The following is a 19,077-nucleotide window of genomic DNA, read 5'->3' on the forward strand; positions in this document are numbered from 1 at the left end:
TTTCATTAAGATCAATGCCATTCCCTAGTGTAGGATTGAATGGAAGCAGATGAAGGGACGCCATTGTCCAGGTAATAACTCTCATAGAAGGGAAAGGGTGCTGGGAGCCTGAGGTGGTCAGTGAAATTCAGGTGCAGGGGTGGGTAAGGGGCTCCCAGATATCAGAGAGCCGTAGCGATATGACTGTCTGAGAAGATAGGCCCCTACTTCAGACAAGCATACAAGTGCTATAAGGTGGGAGATCAATATTGTTAACAGCAAGGATGATAATGAAAGGATGTGGGAAATAAAATATGTGAAAGTCAAGGGGAAGCTACAGGTTCCTGGAAAAGGGGTCAGCATCCAGTTTGCAGTTCTCCATAGGGAAGGATTGGAATCAGCATCATTCTGCATTCCAGGAGTTGCTGATGCACTCTCTAAATGAATAGCATTGTGTGGGTAGCCCGCATCAGCTTTATTTTAACCACTATAGTCCCCACATCCTATATAGCTACTCCAGTGCTTTGCATACTGACTTGGGAATTTCCCCCTAATTCCTCTGTGTTCTGCAACCAATCTATCAATATCTTCCCATAACCTCTCCATCTTTTTCATCTCTGCCCCTCTTTTGTTCTCATCTACTTAGAAAAGCATGCATGTTGAGACTGGAGATACGGGTTTTAACCAAGATCTTCTTTAGGATGTCACTATGACTAATAGCCCCTTAGTCCTAACTTAGAAAAAGACAGAAGGTGAGAGGTCTCTGTCCCTGTCTTGTCCTGGTCTCTCTATAAACGACCCACCCCAGAGCCTCAACAATAACTCTAACTGTAGACAAAGGATAGAAAGGAGGTAAGCAGCAAATAGCAATTCAAGCTTTTCAGGTACAGGTGGTGGCAAACTGGCCATTCAGGGCAAATGGTCATTTGCAGCTTTGAGGGTAGCAGATAAGGTGTGGCGGGGGGGAGGAGCTGGGGAAGGCCCTAGATACAGATATATGCATGATTATAAAGATCAAATAGTAGTAGATTGATTTATCAGTGTAAAATTGTTAATGAACACAGGACGGGTTCTGAACTCAGGTTCAGCTGCTTGCAGCTTTAAAGGCAAACTTGAGAGAGGTCCTGGGTGGCTGGGCATCTGATTCTTGATTTTGGCTCAGGTCATGATCTCAGGGTCCTGAGATCAAGTCCTATGTTGGGCTCCATGCTCAGCGTGGAGTCTGCTTAAGATTCTCTCTCCCTCTGGCTTGTGCGCACACACTCTGTCTCTCAAATAAATAAATAAATCTTTAAAAATAAAGGCAAAGATGGAAAGATGGCAGGCTAATGTTCTAAAGAACATCATCCCAGTCCAGGTGAAGCAGGAGGGTTTTGATTTTTTTTTTTTTAAAGATTGTATTTATTTAAGACAGAGCACGAGAGAGAACCCAAGCTGGGGGGGGGGGGGCAGAGGGAGAGGGAGAAGCAGACTCCCTGCTGAGCAGGAAGCCCAAAGCAGACTGGATCCCAGGACATTGGAATCATGACGGGAGCTGAAGTCAGACACTTAACCATCCAGGTGCCCCAAAGTGGGAGGTGTTTTAGAGATTCTGTGTATTTATTTGAGAGAGAGAGAGAGGTGGGGGGACGGAGGGGGACGGGAAGAAGGGGAGGGAGATTCTCTGCCCACTCCACGCTGAGGGCAGAGCCGACCTAGGGCTCAATCTCACCACCATGAGATCATGACCTGAGCCTAAACCAAAAGTCTGTCAACCAACTGAGCCACCCAGGTGGCCCTGAAGGAGGCTTTTAAAGTGGAAGACACGGAAGACACGGGATATGGTGAGGGGGAGCCAAGTGCAGGAGAAGCTGGTGCTCAGCAGTTAATCATTTGTCCTTGCAAGGCTTCCAGATTCTGCCACTCTGCCGGTAATCAAGGCTCCCAGGTGATTCTCAGTTAAGAATACCCCTGCAACCAACAGGCGCGTCCTGATAAGGCAGTCCAGACTCCTCCCCCTGTATCAGCAATTAAAATTCCGGGGTGTGTGGAGCGGGCCAGTCTGTGGTTGCTGTTCTCGTGTGCTGTCAGGTCTTGTCTTCTGGAACGTGTGGTCCTTTGTTCCTCACGGCCAGCGGTCTGCAGGATCTCAAGGGAAGCAGGTTAGTTTTGTTACAAACTATGGGGTTTAGGTCAGCAAGCAAGGAGGGAATAAACCTGAAGCAAGTTGACCTTTAAGACTGGTTGGTGTGCTCTTGTGTTGACAGTAATGGCAATGCAATATTGATTATTATAATGATAAAGCAAACACGATTTTTATCCTTATTGTATGATTAAAGAGGATGTACCCAAAAGAGGTCTCCTCGTCATGAGCAGAACCACCTCACTTCCGTCTGAGGACCTAGCAAGTTGTGAGTTTGTTCTGGAAGTATCATCTTGGGATTATTTGGGGAATATAATTTTCCACATGATATGCACCGGATAGAAGTGTCTTTCCTCCGTCAGCCCTAAGTGTCCTGGCCAGGTTCTCAACTTGAAAAGCTCTGTAGTTCTAACCTGAAACCCAGGTCATGGGCATTTCTGTCACCACTTTCACAGCAAGTAGTAGTGGTTATTAGTTAAAAGCATAAACTTTGAGTCAAATTGTGACAGCGAAAATACTGGGTTTAATGTATGCTTCAAGTGTGACTTGAGTAAGTTACATAATCTTTTTAAGCCTCAGTTGCTATGTATGAAGTTTGTTACAAGAGTTAAATGAGCTAATACAGATAAAGGACGTCAGACAGAGCCCGGCCTATAGTGAGTACTCAATAGCGTTGCCTTCCCTCTCTCAGGCTTTTCCCTTCCTTGCCCTTCTTTTCTCTCACCTCCTGCAGACTAAACCTGGTGCTTACTCCCTCTCACATCCCTTATCTCCTTTGTCGTACTGCTAAACATTCTGTTGGTCACTCATCTCCCCCCTACTTTTCCCAGCCCCTTGGACTTAGGGAGAAAGGGAACCAAAGTGGTCCCAGGAACACTGTGACTTGAACTGGTTCACTTCTGTGGCATAACAAACCATGTCTAAACTTAGCTTAAAATAATAAACATGCATGTCTCCTGGTTCTGTGGGGGCAGCTGGGCAGTTCTTTTGGTTTGAATTGGCTTTGCTAATCTTGTGGCTTGTCCGGGGGTAGATGGTCTGCATTGACCTTACATGTGTATAGAAGGCTGCTTAGACCAGGTGCCATAGTGGGCACAGCTGTTCTCCACTCCACGTGTCTCTCATCCTCTGGTAGGCTAGCTCAGCTTCTCCTGTAGTGTGCTCAGTGTTCCAAGGAACAGCAGAAGCCTGGTGAGGAAGCACTTTTCAAGTCTCTGCATCACGTTTGCGATTACCTCGTTGGCCAAAACAAGTCCTATAACCAAGAAAAGAGGTTCAAGGGGTGGGGCGCCTGGGTGGCTCAGTCAGTTAAGCATCTGACTCTTGATTTTGGCTCAGGTCATGATCTCAGAGTTGTGGAATCGAGCTTGCACTGGGCATGGAGCCAGCTTAAGATTCTCTCTCTCTCCATCTGGCTCAGCTCCTCCCCTCACCCCCCCAAAATAAATACAAAACCTTATGTTAAAAAACAAAGAGAGGTTCAAGGAGTGGAGGAATAAATGTCACCTCTTAATGGGAGGAGTTGGAAATATGATGGCCATTTTTTTCCTCTCTTAAAACGTAATTGATGCCAGGATGCTGAATCTCAGTATGGGTGACCAAGAAGTGATAATGATCTATAGCCTACACATATGTACTCCCCTGTCTTTCTTCCAGAATCCTCAGTGTACTACATGTGAGTCCAAATTCTTTGCTCCAAAACCTTACCTATTTGGGAGAAAGGATTAGACACAGTATTTCTGATAGCTGTCAACTGGTTAACTGTGGAGTTTTTTAGAATTTCAGCTGCGATAGCAATTTGTAATATAATAAACCTATTGGTGTTCTTTAAATGCTACAAGAGTTTCTATGTAAGTGTTAATATAAGCATTAGCTATTATTATTACTATTTCCTGATAACCAAACTGGGTCAGGTTTCTTTGTTTTAAGTTCTCACAGATCCATGCTCTTTTCCTTCAAATGACTGGTTAAGCTTATAAATAACCACTTATTTGCTTATGGCTTTGAGAATACATTTTGAAAGGAAGAAATAAGTGAAGTCTTTGTTCCCATAAAACATTTTATTACTGTTTCATTATAGATCACTGTTTTATCCTGGAAGCCTAGCATAGTACTTGGTGCTCCCAATAAATATTTGCTAACTTAATGAATGAGTAAAGGAAATAATGTATTAATACCACTGGAGAGTACCCTGCTGAGTTCTGACTCCAAATGGGCACTATTAACTGATAAGTGAAAAGGATCTTTGCTTTACTATACCCCACTCAGCTCTTTGTTAAAAGTCTCAGGCAGGGGTGCCTGGGTGGCTCAGTCATTAAGCGTCTGCCTTCGGCTCAGGTCATGATCCCAGGGTCCTGGGTTCGAGCCTGCATCGGGCTCCCTGCTCCACGGGAAGCTTGCTTCTCTCTCTCCCACTACCCCTGCTTGTGTTCCTGTCTTGCTATGTGTCTCTCTGTCAAATAAATAAAATCTTTAAAAAAAAAAAAAAAAAGTCTCAGGCAGACAGACGTACATGTACTATGGCTTTCTGGATTTTCTAAAGTCCTGCTTTCCTCAGTGACTGAAGCTGAGATGTAAAGGGCAAGAACTGTGCTCTCCTTGTATGAAAATTGTGGGCCGTTGACTGTATTCAGTGGGAGGGATTCCCATAAAATACTAATCAATCTTAGGAGTCAGAAACCATGAGAAAGGTGCTAGTGGAGGGGAGCCCCGAGTCCCCTCTCCTTCCCCAAGGAGCCAGGCTTCTGATCTAAGAAACTTTATTTCTGTTTCCTTCTGAGAGCCTTAAGGCAAGCCTTGAATAATGCCAGCCCACACTTCATTACCCAACAAGCCCGTTTATCATTTAATCTGATCTGTATTGAACAACTGGAAGCAGGTTACAAAGCAGCAAAGCCGAGAATGAAAATTCAGCGCATTTTCTGATTACAGGAATCCCTAATCCAGAGCTTAGAAACTGGGGCTAAAAATAGGCACCAATTCTGTCTTTATCCACCCCCACCCACCTAACATTTCAGTGCCAGGTCAGGTGACCCTTGAGCAAAATGGTAGACATTTAAACTATGATTCCTTGCTTCCATCTCAGTTGGGGTGTCAGGGCATTGGTTACGCTCTACCCTTAGTTACACTAGTGATACTTACGGGTTCCCGACGTCTCTCTAATACAGGGATCCACCTCACATGTCACCCAAGGCCAGAGGTTATGCTGTTTTTCACCAGGATGTGTTGTGCCCGCTCCTTTTACGACTGTCCATTTGATCTACCTACAAACTCAAGTAAAAACAAAGTAACATTCTTTTAGCACCAAATTTGGGCCAGGCATTGAGTTGAGTGCTTCACAAGCACTGTGTTGTTTGAGCCCTACAGAACCCCATCGAAGAACGGAGAAGAAATCCTCTGAGATGTGAAATGACCACTCCATGTCTCCATAGCCAGAATTCAGAAAGTCTTGCCAAAACATAAAGATTTCATATTCTCCTATCAGTATGATTTTTTCTAAAGTTTTGAAAATGAAGAAATCCCTAAAACAGATAGGGTTCAGCTTATTTCAGCAAGTACTCCACATGCACCTACTGTGTTAAGAATTGGGCACTTGAAACACCGTAAGACATGATTCCTTTCTCTTTGAGCTTTAATAGTGCATCCATACAGTGAAGAGCTTTTCCCTCAGGCATGCATTTGAAACTCAAACACATCATTTACTAAAAGGTTTGTAATTGGGAGCAGGGTGAGATTTCTCCATTGGACAGGAAAGACCGTGTTCTCTGGGAGGATTCCTTGCAGAAGGTATATTTTCATCAGGATCATGAGTAACAGTAGGCTTTTTGTCACATTTCACAAATAAACATCTTGATCAAGAGGAGAAGAGTTGAGAATATCTTCTGGTGATGAGGGATCAAGAGGGAGAAGAAGATATTGTTGGAAAATTAAGTGAAGCAAATTATGGTTGCCTTCTGATGACAGATCAAGGAAATTATCTTACTCTGTTTCAAAGGGGCCCGTCATATACATTAAAATATTGAAATAAGGGAAACCTAAGACACAGAACATGAGGATTCAGATTTAGGAGAATAGGTTATTGGAATGGAGAGTCTGAGATGTGGAGAATGGAGGGGGTAGAATATGGATGAGACGGTGTTTTTGTTTTTTTATACCAGTATAGTTAACATAGTGTTATATTAGTTTCAGGTGTACAATATAGTGATTCACCCTTCCATACATTACTCAGTGTTCATGAAGATATGTGTAATCTTTAATCCCATTCATCTATTTCACCCATTCCCCCCATGCACGTCCCCTCCAGTAACCATCAGCTTGTTCTCTGTAATTAAGACTGTTTTTTGGTTTGTCTTTTTTTTTTCCTTTTTCATTTGTTTCTTAAATTCGACATGTGAGTGAAATCACCTAGTATTTGTCTTTCTCTGACCAATTTCACTTAGCATTATACTCTCTAGATCCCTGCATGTTGTTGCAAATGGCAAGATTTCATTCTTTTATTATGACAGATAAATATTCCATGGTACATGCGTACCACACCATCCATTCACTTATCGATGGACACTTGGGCTGCTTCCGTAACTTGGATATTGTAAATAATGCTACAGTAAACATAGGGTTGCATGTATCTTTTTGAATCAGTGTTTTTGTTTTCGTTGGGTAAATACCAAGTAGTGGAATTACTGGATCATATGGTAGTTCTGTTTTTAGTTTTAGAGGAATTTCCATACTGTTTCCCACAGTGGCTGACCCAGCTTGCATTCCCACCAACGAAAGAGGGGTATTCCTTTTCTCCATGTCCTCGCCAATGTTTGTTGTTTCTTGTGTTTTTTTATTTTTTTTTATTTTAGCCATTCTGACAGGTGTGAGGTGAAGCTGTGGTTTTGATTTGCATTTCTCTGACAGTGATGTTGAGCATCTTTTTATGTGTCTGTAGAGCATCTGTATGTCTTCTTAGGAGAAATAACTGTTCATGTCTTCTGCCCCCCCACTTTAAAATGGATTATTTGGGGTTTTTTTGGTATGTTGATTAGTATCCATTCTTTATATATTTTGGATACTAACACTTTATCAGATATGTCATTTGCAAATATCTTCTCCCATTCCATAGGCTATCTTTTAGCTTTCTTGGTCGTCTCCTACATTGTGCAGGAAGCTTTTTATTTTGATGTAGTCCCAGTATTTTTTTTATTTTTGTTTCCTTTGCCTCGCGTGACCTATCTAGAAAAATGTTGCTACAGCTAATGTCAGAGCCTGTGCTGTCTTCTGGGATTTTTAGTTTCAGGTCTTACATTCAGGTTCTTAATCCATTTTGAGTTTCTTTTTGTGTATGGTTTAAGAAAGTGGTCCGGTTTCATTCTTTTGCATGTTGCTGTCCAGTTTTTTCAACATCATTTGTTGAAGAGACCATCATTTTCCCATTGTGTATTCTTACCTCTTTTGTCAAAGATGAATTGATCATAGAATTGTGGGTTTATTTCTGGGCTGACTATTTTGTTCCATTGATCTATGTGTCTCTTTTTGTGCCAGTACCATAGAGGTTTGATTACTACAGCTTTGTAGTATATCTTGAAATTGGGGATTGTGATACCTCCAGTTTTCTTCTTATTCAAGATTGCTCTGGCTACTTGGGGTATTGTGTGGTTCCTTACAAATTTTAGGATTATTTGTTCTGATACTGTGAAAAATGCTGTTGGTATTTTTGGTAGGGAATGGATTAAATCTGTAGATTGCTTTGGGTAGTATGGCTATTTTAACAATATTTATTATTCCAATCCATGAACGTGGGTATCTTTCCATTTGTGTGTCAGTTTCTTTCTTTAGTGTTTTCTAGTTTTGTTTTGTTAAAGATTTTATTTATTTGACCGAGACAGCAAGAGAGGGAACCCAAGCAGGGGGAGTGGGAGAGGGAGAAGCAGGCTTCCTGCTGAGCAAGGAGCCCGACGCGGGGCTCAGTCCCAGGACCCTGGAATCATGACTTGAGCTGAAGGCAGCAGCTCAACAACTGAGCTACCCAGGCGCCATGCCATGCTTTCTAGTTTTCAGAGTTCACGTCTTTCACCTCCTTAGTTAAGTTTATTTGTAGGTATTTTATTTTTTGTAAATGGGATTGTTAATTTCTCTTACTGCTGTTTCAGTATTAGTTTATAAAAATGCAACAGACTTCTGTATATTGATTTTTGTATCCTGTGACATTAGTGAATTTATCAATTCTAGTGGTTTTGGGTGGAGTCTTTAAGGATTCTATGTGTGTGTGTGTGTGTGTGTGTGTATATATATATATATATATAAATACATATAAAAAAAGTATGTCTACTGCAAAGAGTGGAAGTTTTACTTCCTTACCAATTTGGAGTCCTTTTCTTTTTGTTGTCTGATTACTGTGGCTAGGCCTTCCAGTACCATGTTGAGTTAAAGTGTTATGAGTGGACATCCTTATATTGTTTGTGATATTAGGGGAAAAGTTGACAGGTTTTTGTTGTTGTTTACCATTGAGTATGATGTTATACTCAATGGTGGGTTTTTCATATATGGTCTTTATCATGTTGAGATATGTTCCTTTTTAAACCCACTATGTTGAAGGTTTTCATCATGAATAGATGTACTTTGTCAAGTGTTTTTTCTGCATCTATTAAAATGATCATATGGTTTTTTCTCTTACTGATGTGAATGTACCATGTTGATTGACTTGCAAATATTGATCCACACTTGCATCCCAGGGATAAATCTCACTTGATTGTAGTGAATGATTTTTTTTAATGTATTGTTGGATACAGTTGCTAATATTTTGTTGAGAGTTTTTACATCAATGTTCAATCAGAGATAGTGGCTTGCAGTTCACTTTTTTTGTGCTGTATCTGGTTTTGGTATCAGGGTAATGTTGGCCTCAAAGAATCAATGTGGGAGCCTTGCTTCCTCTTCTGTTTCTTTGGAATAGTTTAAGAAGAATAAGTAGTATCTCTTCTTTAAATATTTGGTAGAATTTACCTGTGAAGCCATCTGATCTTGATCTTTTGTTGGGATTTTTTGATTACTGATTAAATTTCATTGCTGGTAATTGGTCATCTTATAATCACTGTTTATACCTGATTCAGTTTTGGGATGTGATAGGTATTGGTTATTTCTACTCTTTGATTTCAGATTTCTTTTTGAGTGCCCACCCCACCTTTTTTTTTTTTTTTAATGAGTCTAAATATCAATTTTTTTGATCTTTTCAAAGAAATAGTTGCTGGATTCATGATTTTTTTGTTTGTTTCCTTTGGTTATTTCTGCTTTAATCTTTATTTCCATTGTTATATTGGTTCTGAGTTTTGTTCTTTTTCTAGCTCCTTAATGTATAAGGTTAGGTGGTTTGAAATTTTTCTTCTTGAGGTTGGCCTGTATTGCTATCAACTGCATACCAAAGATTTTTGTACCATTGTGTTTTTTATTTTCATTTGTCTTCATGTATTTTTTTTTTTAATCTCCTCTTTGATTTCTTTTGACCCATTCTTTGTTTGGTAGCATGTCATTTAAACTCCATGAATTTATTTCCAGATTTTTTCTTGTGGTTGATTTCTAGTTTCATAACATTGTGGTCAAAAAGATGCATGGTATGACACAGTCTCCTTGAATTTGTTGAGACCGTTTGGTGGCCTGGTATGTGATCTGTTCTGGTTAAAGTTCCATGTGCACCTCGAAAAGAATGTGTATTCTGTTTTAGGATGGAAAGTTCTGAATATATCTGTTAAAGCCATCTGGTCCAATATGTCATTCAAAGCCACTGTTTCCTTCTTGAATTTTCTGCTTGGGTGATCTGTCCACTGATGTAAGTGGGGTGTTCAAGTCCTCTACTATTACTGTATTACTATTGATTACTTCCTTTATGTTACTAGCTGCTTTATGTATTTGGTGCTCCCCAGTTGGGTACATAAACTTTTACAATTGTTGTATCTTATTGGATTATTCCCCTTATGATTATGTAATGTTTTTCTTTGTCTCTTAATAAAGCCTTTGTTGTAAAATCTGTTTTGTCCAATGTAAGTATTACTAACCCGGATTTCTATTCACTTCCATTTGTATAATGAATGTTTATCATCCCTTCACTTTCAATATGCATGCATCTTTAAGTCTAAAATGAGTTTCTTGTATGCAGCATATAAATGAGTTTACTTTTTCTCTGTCTATTCTCTGACCCTATTTCTCTTGGAGCATGTAGTCCATTTACATTGAGTAATTATTGGTAGGAGGTATGTACTTATTGCCACTTTTTTACTTGTGTTATGGTTGTTTTTGGAGTTTTTTTCTGCTTCTTTTGCTCTTTTCTCTCAGTTAGTTGGCTTTCCCCAATGATGGCCGCCCTGGATTCATTCCTTTCTTTTCATTTTTTGCTATAACTGGTTTTAGATTTTGTGGTTACCATTAGGTTTATATATAACATCTCATGCATATAGAAGCCTATATTCAGTTGATGATCACTTAAGTTTGAATCCATTGTTTACTCCTCTTCCCACCATGTTTTAGGTATATGGTGGCATACTTTACATCCCTTTATTTTGTGAATCCCTTGAGTGATTTTTATAAACGTCTAGTGTTTTTGTGTTTCTACTTGTTTCTGCTTATGGTCTTTCCTTTCTGTTCAATATATCCCTTTTAATATTCTTGTAGAGCTAGTTTAGTGCTCATAAATTCCTTTAGCTTGCATTTGCCTGGGAAACTCTTTATCTGTCTTTCTGTTTTGAATGATAGCCTTGTTGCATAGAGATTATTCTTGACTGCAGATTTTTTTTTTTTTTTTTCCTTTTGTAAGGCACTTTGAATATATCATGCCCTCCCTTCTGGCCTGCAGAGTTTCTGCTGAAAGATCAGCTGTTAGCCTTATGTGGTCTCCTTTGTATGTAGCAGTTTTCCTTTGTCTTGGTGGTTTAAAAATTCTCTTTATCTCTACTTTTTAGCCATTTTAATTACTATATGTTTTGGGTTGATTTTGTTGAGGGATCTCTGAGACTACTGGATCTGGGCTTCTGTTCCATTCCTCAGATTACATAAGTTTTAAGCTACTATTTTTTCCAAATAAATTTGCTTTCCCCTTTTCTCTCTCTTGTCCTTCTGGGATCCCTATAATGCAAATGTTATTATGCTTGATGGTGTTACTGAATTCCCTAAAAATATTTTCATTATTTTTCTTGTTGTTTTTTTTTTTTTTTCCCCTCTCTCCTGTTCAGCTTGATTGCTTTGCATTACTCTTTCCTCCAGGTTGTTGATAAATTCTCCTGCTTCCTTTAGTCTACTCTGTTTATTCTTTCTTGTATATTTTTAATGTCAGTTATTATTTCTTCATCCCTTAGTGGTTCTTTTCTGTATTTTCTCTTTGTTAAGGGTCTCACTGATGCCCTCCATTCTTTTCTCAAGCCCAGTGAATAACTTCATGACCATTTCTTTAAATTCTCTAGGAGGCACATGAACTTATCTCCATTTCATTTAGCTCTCTTGCTATGACTTTGTACTGATCATTCATTTGGGACATACTCCCTCTGTCCTCAGTTTTTCTAAGTCTGTGTGTGTGTATCTTAGGAAAGTCACCTATGTCTCCTGCTTTTGAAAGTAATGACCTTATCAAGAAGAGGTTCTGTAGTGTCCTGTTGTGCAGTGTCCCCTGTTCATCAGAACCTGGCACTTGAGGGGTGTCTCCTATGTGTGTCTTGTGCACCCTATTGTTGTAGGTGCACTGCTTTTGCTTTCAGTCTAGTTGTCTGCAGTGGTTCTTTCTGCCTGTTAAGGGGTATGGTGTTGTCCCTGTGGTGTTAGTGGGCCAGTCTGGGGCCACCTCTGGCTTGAGTCAGACCAGATGTTTACCAGAGATGTTGTGGCACCAAACTGCAGGGCCCTTTCCCTGTGTTATCCCCTGTGAAGCTCTTGATTGGTGGGTAGGGCCTGCAGTCCGACCTAATGTCTGCCTCCAGCCCACTGCCAGTTTAGCGGTCAGAGTGCCGTCTGTGGTTATCTTCCCTTCTCCTTGGGGCATGAGTCACCTTGGAGGGGTGCTGGCACCTGTCAGGGCTGCTTGCACACTGTCGGGCTTGTGGCACGGCTTTGGTTGGGCTCAGGCCAAGGGTGTATTGAAGGAGACAGGTGTGCAGGAGAACATGACAGGCAGGGCAGGTTGTTAACAAGTTAGGAAGTGACTGTTGGTGCTGGCTGGTTCTCACAGGTGTTCCTGTGCCTAGGCTGGGGGTGAGGGAGGGAAATGGTGCCCGATAGCTCCTTCGGTCCCGGAGAAGTCTCCCAATGATCCCCGCCCCTCCTGCACACTTTGATATCAGTAAACAGATGTCCTTCTCATGTACCTCATGTGTTTTTCAAACTGCTGCTTCTATGCTGTCCCCCCTGACAAGGCTGCTTGTCAGGCTATCTCATTAAGGGCAGGTATTCAGTTTCCAATTGCTCTGGAGCCACGCCTAACTGATTTGTGAAGTTCCAGGTGTTAAGCCCTGCTGATTTTAAGAAATCTTAAAATTTGGCCTCTCTGGTTTTCAAAGCCAGAAGTTATGGGGGATTCATCTTCCCCATGCAGGTTCCCGGTGCCTAGGCTGCTTGGTGTGAGGGTCTGTGTTTTTCCCGTCTGTGCCAGTGGCATCCCTCCCTTCCATCGACAATCCCTCTGTCTAGCTCCCAACTGTGTCTCTGTCTTTCCTACCCTCTTTCATGTGGTCTTTTCTCTATAGTTAGCTGTGGAGAGTCTGTACTTCCAGTCTTTGGCTCATTTTCTGGGTTATTTACAGTGATGTGAGGGTTACCTTGTTTTATCTGGGGGACGAAGTGAGCTGAGGATCCTACTACCATACCATCTTCCTTGGGAGTTCACTCTGATGGTGTTTGTGAAACGTTATGGTGGATCAGAATCACCTAAAGGTTTGTTAAAACAGATTTCTGGGCCAAGAATTTGTATTTTTAACAATTTGCGATGTGAAGGATGCTGCTGAGCCAGGGACTACACTTTGACAACCACTGCTATAATCCCTGCAGTCCTAATTCAGAGTAAAACTAAAGCTGCATTAGAGATGGGGTTTGAAAGAACAGAAGTTGGCATCTGATGAAAACTAATGAGCAGAGAGGGGAAGCAAATACTGTTGGTGGTTGTAAGCCTTGGTGATGAGTATGAAAGTAAGGATATAATTAAAAGTGTTGTGCTTACTGTATGCTAGACAGTGTTCTAGCTCTTTCTCTGCCCTTTATCACATTTAATTTGCACAAAAACTCCTTAGGTTGGAACCATAAATTCTCTACTCTAATAAATAAAGCAGTCACAGTTCAAACTCCCTGGATTTAGGTGGCTGAGTTTGGATGTGATCCTAGGTTTGTCTGTCTCTTTACCCCCAATTTCTGAACATTTGGCCTCTATCCTCTCCCAATAACCTAAATGCTATTGAGACCTACCATGATACACATTAACAAGTCAGGAAAAAAAAAAAAAAAGATGGCCCATCCCTTCCAAAGTTGAAGAATCCACAGCCTTTCTTTAACCAGCTTTTTATAAAAGAGGTTCAAACACCATAAGATATCATTATTAGGCTTTTATCCCCTCTAAATTAACAGAATGGGGTGAGTGTGGGGAGATCCAGTTGGGGGGTGATGAATATAAAATCTACATCTGTGAATGACCCATTGTAAAGGAATTTGTATTTTTAGGAGCCTCCAGTTCCTAACTGTAAAAGAAAATAAAATCTAAATGAGAGGCTAAAAGTGTAGTTTGCTCCTGTAGACCCACTGAGATAAGCTTGGAATAATGAAGTCTGCTCCACATACCCGCTGTTGTAATTTGACAGTTAATGCTTAATAATAGGTTCAAGAAGGAAGATGTGAAGTAAAACCAGGGATGACGAGCAGGGAATGAAAAAGCGTTGACTTTGCCGTCAAACAAACATGATTCCAATATAGGTTCCATTAATAACTATCTACTTGAACATAAACAATTTCCTTGACCAATCAAATGTATTTATTAAAAGGAAGCTAATGCTGAGGAGGGAGCTAAAACTCACTTAGCTGATACAGGAAAAAAAAATTCTTTAATTATATCAACATAAATTTATTACATTTTATTATATATAATTTTATTATAATGGAGAATGATTCATAGTTATACAGTATAAATATATTCTGTGTCTGTTTTTAACAATGGTAATAATGATAGAAGCCTCATCATTCGTTCTTTGAGTTGCACTGTTCTGAGCATGTTGTTTAAGAGACACTGATTTTTTTAGAACCTTTTCTCTCAGCTTTACTTGTTTAGCAAAAACAAAAGGAACAGCTCTAATGCACTGTAAAAAAAAAAAAAAAAGTGTGTTTGGGGAAAAAATGTTCTGAGCTTTTTTGGGCTTTTTTTTTTTTTTGCTGGCTTTTAAATAAGGCTTGTCATTAGATTGCATGTTAGGCACAGTATCCAAATCTCTTTGCCGGTTCATATTTGAGTATCTCTGGAAATAAAAATACCCATACTGAGCCAGCATTTGATTTCCTGCTGAACTGTTTTTCACATTTCCAATATAATTATGTAGCAGTTACAAAGAAACAAAAACTGAACTCCAAAGAATACCATAGAAACCCACACTTGTTTATTTAAGAAAAGCTATAAAAAGCATCTAAGACAGAAACTGACGTGTTGGGTGACTTCTCAGGGAAACGGATACCTAAAATAAATCTGAACATATCTGGATATTTATCAGAAGTATTGGTTAGACGTGGGTTTTATTTATTTATTTATTTATTTTAAAGATTTTATTTATTTATTTGAGAGAGAGAGAATGAGAGACAGAGAGCACGAGAGGGAAGAGGGTCAGAGGGTCAGAGGGAGAAGCAGACCCCCCGCTGAGCAGGGAGCCCGATGCGGGACTCGATCCAGGGACTCCAGGATCATGAGCTGAGCCGAAGGCAGTCGCTTAACCAACTGAGCCACCCAGGCGCCCTAGACATGGGTTTTAAAAGGCCAGTTAGATATTGCAGAGATGACTTCTGGCATATAAATAGGAGACCTTCGTGAAAATGGGATGTGCTGAATTAGATATTTGTCTTTTTTTTTTTTTCCTTTGGTCCCTCATAGTGTCCATCTTAAAGAGGTTTGAAGTCTAAAAAAATAATGACTAAGTGTACCAAATAGTTGTTGACTCAACACATAAAACATTAGTGAGTCAAACACTTTTCAGCATAACACTGCGAGGCTCTGTGGTCACAGGTTGTTGAAGCCCTAGTTCCCATCCAAGAGTTGGGGCTCCTCTAGTTGGGAGACAACTCCTGGATTACAGTCAAGTCATCTAATGGAAGGAAACAAAGTATCCAAACAACACATATGAGGAAGAAATGAGTTCTATATACTTTCCCCAGTGCCCTTCCCAATCAAGCTCAATGCTACTTTGGGACAAGTGAAGAAGAAAACCAAGAATATTACAGGCAAAGGAGTTGGTATGAATCCACCCAGGATGTTTTGGGATTGTGGGGATACAAAGGAGGGATTGTTGATCTTGGGCCTATTTAAGTCGTGGTTATGGTGGCCTCCATTGTAGGCACATCTTATTTCCACCTCATCTTTCCGTTGTACTGTAGAAATGCATAGAGGGCCAACAGGAAAATACAAATGAATGCCCAAGGTATATTTTTTTGGACATCATAAGAATTAAGATTTAGGATAGTTGCCTGGATGCAAAGAAAGCATTGGTCAGTGTACCAACTCTCTTAGGATCTCTGTTGATTCCATGTCTAGATCTGCAAGATTGAATGATATGTGACTGTGACAAGGAGATAAACTAGCATTTGAGATACTACAGAATCCCAAGGAGAATGCTACTCATTGTGTGCAAAGCCTTGTTTCATTTACTCTTCATAATGTTGAGATGGATGTCTCCTGAGCATTGTTTCAGAAATGGATGAAGGGAGATCTAGGGAAGTCAGGAATGTATATAAGGTCATCCACCAGGTTCTATGTCAAAGGCTGAACTCTCATGCTACTAAAGAAGTGTGGCCTATGGGCAGACATCCTTTGAAAAATACTAATCTTTGCACAAATTTTCGAATACGTCAATGATGGCAGGCCTTGTACTAGTTGTAATACATAGAGGAACAAAAAGGGGAATTGAACTGCTTACAGTATATGTGGAATAAAAAGCATAAAAATAAAAGTCCTATGGTAGTACATTTATTTTATTCAGTGTAGTTTTAGCATGAACTCTGGCTCCCCGTCATCTTTACTTGGGCTGTCTTTTTAATGTACACATACTAGAATTACTTGCAGTAGGAACAACTACTTTTAAGAGGCATGATAAAACCATTTGGGGAATACAGGTTCAATTTTTGGGCCCAATGTGACTGTAACCCTGAATTTCAGAGTTCTCTGTAGTATGTGAGTGAAATCAGACCGTCATTAAGTTCTCTTTCATCTCTGGCTGAGGTATCTTTGGTGGCTGCAGTAGAGCATGATAATGAAGAGTACAGGTTTGGGGACAGAAAGATAAGAGAAAGTAAACTAACTACAAAACTTCTAAGTCATGTGCTGTTTGGCAAAGTACTCCTCTTTTCTGAGCCTCAATTTCACCATTTGTATGTGGATAATAACGTGTTTCTATATTGTTGTACAGTGCACCTAGCATAATGCCTAGTCTTAAATAATAGAATGGTTGAAATATGCGGGGAAAGATTAGGGCAGCAAGAATCTTTTAACCTTTAAGACAGCATAGTCAAAGTTAAGTCCAGAGAGACTTAGTCTTTGGGACCTTCTTAAGGGATCCACAAGGTCAAAATGTGTTTATGATAGTAAGACACTATTTGCCTGAGTGGAGAGTGGAGTTTTCTGGTGGCTGTGTGACCTATATTGATACCACTGTTCAGTGGCTAATGAAACGTGTTTGTGTATCGATGGGTCTTAAAGAAACAAATAGCTGTAACTAGAGAGAGAGAACCCAACAACAGATATGTTTTCAAGTAAAAGCTTTTTTGGTTTCTTCAATAATGTTTTAGTACACAAAGAGGCCCTGAGACCAAAGTGTTTGAGAACTATCACTTTAGGAAGGCATTTATTTTCTCAATTGGTATGAGATGTAGTAACAGTAAAGACTGTTACTATCTATCTGTTGGATATCATGTTGATAAACTTAGCACCTGCAAAAAGTAGATTGGATATTGAAAGAAGTAATACATTTAGTAGAATTCTTGGTATGGAGTATATAGTAAGAACTCAATAAATGCTAGTCATTGTTAAGAGGAGAATGAAAATCAAGGTAGTCCTGATGGAAATAGGTTAACATTATAATGTACCTTTCTAGGTTCTCATCAAATAAGGATGCCTTCTCAAAAGGCAAAATTGTTTCAGGCCAGATTGAAACTTCTCCTAAATCTCTGGTGTTACTGCTTTAGAGAACTATTTGAGCAGGCGTAGAGGATTTATTCTGGATATGGAGTCTCTCCTTTCTCTTATTGCATGAAATCAGCCTGCAGTTTCTTCAGGAAATACAACAAATTTTTTTTAAATTTACACAGGTCCGTTGTTGAAATACTGGGTCAAGAGAGATGTGAATTTCAGATCCCAGTTCACATTTTAAAACAATAACGTTACTTCCTTTATTATTACAGTTAAAGCCTAGAAGGCAGAAAACAGTAAAACTCTCTTGGATTAATCTTTCATTTTTAAATAATTATACGCCTGTAACTATGTGATGCCAAAACATCTGGAAGGAAAAGTGAAAAATAAAAGCAACTGGCATTTTACCCATACGTAGCCAAGCAACAGATGTGGGGGAAAGGCTGCATGAGTATCTCAACTAATTCAATGAATTTGAGGAGAACCATCTAGTAAGTCGCTAGAATCCTAGATCTAATGAGTGTAATTTCATCTGAGGGTGAGATGCCAAATGGTGCGTCAGCCTGCAGCATTGGAAGAGCATACCTTTCTTGGTTTCCCAATTCTCAGCTTTGTTCCTTTTTTTTTTTTCCCCTGAGAATCAGTTTCTCTGATATTTTTGAGATTTACAGATTTGATTGAAGCACTTAAACAACAAAGGCTTCTTTAGAAATTACATTATTGCTACATTCTCACATCTGCCTTATTCACAAAGGTTCAAGGGTTATGGTTCTACTGCAAATTTTATTTGAAGAATCTAAAAGAATAATGGTGATGATCTCTTAAGTTTTCCGGCTTACAAATCGTAACAAATACTTCATTAATCCTTTCAGCTTTTTCTCTGAGCTATGTAAAGGGCAAGTAATACGAGACCCATTTTTCAAGTATAGAAAATAATTTTCCCAAGACAGCAGCCAGAGCCTTGCCCAGATTACTCCATGTTGGTCGTTGCTGCGTTGTTTGAAAATATTACAACTATTATCTAAATCACCTGGAAATTAAACTTTTATCATGTTCATGTATACATTCATCTTTAGATCTGTACATTTATACACGAAGGTGAAAGAGGGAAGGGAATTGTTTTTAAAAGGAGCCTGGGAGAACTGAGGATGAATTTAATCCACATCTGTCTATATCAATGCCACCTATTACCCTCACCAAAAATGGGTCAGTTTCCTATACTCCCCCCGCCCCCGGCCAATAGTTCATGCAACAACAGACCACGAGGAACAGAGAATCTCTGGTATACTTCAGTGTCGAGACAAAAAGAAACGTACGGTAACATTCTGCCTCGTTTATGGACACGTATAATAGTTATTCTGCATCAGTAACTGGATGGGAACGGTTAGCGATTCATGTAGATGGTAGTAATTAGTCTTACGTTTCCAAAAAGAAGCACATTTGGAGCTGTCTGTGGGAGAAAGAGAAGTACTAAAGTTGGGTCACAGTCTGACCTGAGCCTCAATCTCCTTGCTTTCTCAAAGGATTCCACCTCCTTTCACTGCCTTTTCTCATTTTTCTCATCAAGGAAAGGAGTTTCAGGCGGATAGGCTTTTGTCTGAATTCCATCAGTCACCTACTTGCTGTGTGACTACGGACAAGTCACCCCATGTTCCTG

The 19,077-nt window shown here is 39.9% G+C and overlaps 1 protein-coding gene across 2 annotated transcripts in view; it reads left to right on the forward strand.

Moving 5' to 3' along the window:
- The window catches only part of CDH8 (cadherin 8), a 343,095-nt gene that overhangs the window by 216,845 nt on the left and 107,173 nt on the right, over positions 1–19,077 (forward strand). Inside the window, exon 8 of one of the 2 annotated variants that reach the window (XM_045891003.2) lies at positions 4,809–4,814. The exons of the other annotated variant lie outside the window; for it this stretch is intronic. Coding sequence (XP_045746959.1) covers positions 4,809–4,814 — 6 coding nt within the window. The remainder of the gene's footprint in view (positions 1–4,808; positions 4,815–19,077) is intronic. 2 annotated transcript variants of the gene reach the window in all.

Source organism: Mirounga angustirostris, unplaced genomic scaffold (assembly GCF_029215605.1).
Source record: "Mirounga angustirostris isolate CCGP_5_RB_7025 unplaced genomic scaffold, mMirAng1.0.hap1 SCAF_16, whole genome shotgun sequence".
Lineage (NCBI taxonomy): Eukaryota > Metazoa > Chordata > Mammalia > Carnivora > Phocidae > Mirounga > Mirounga angustirostris.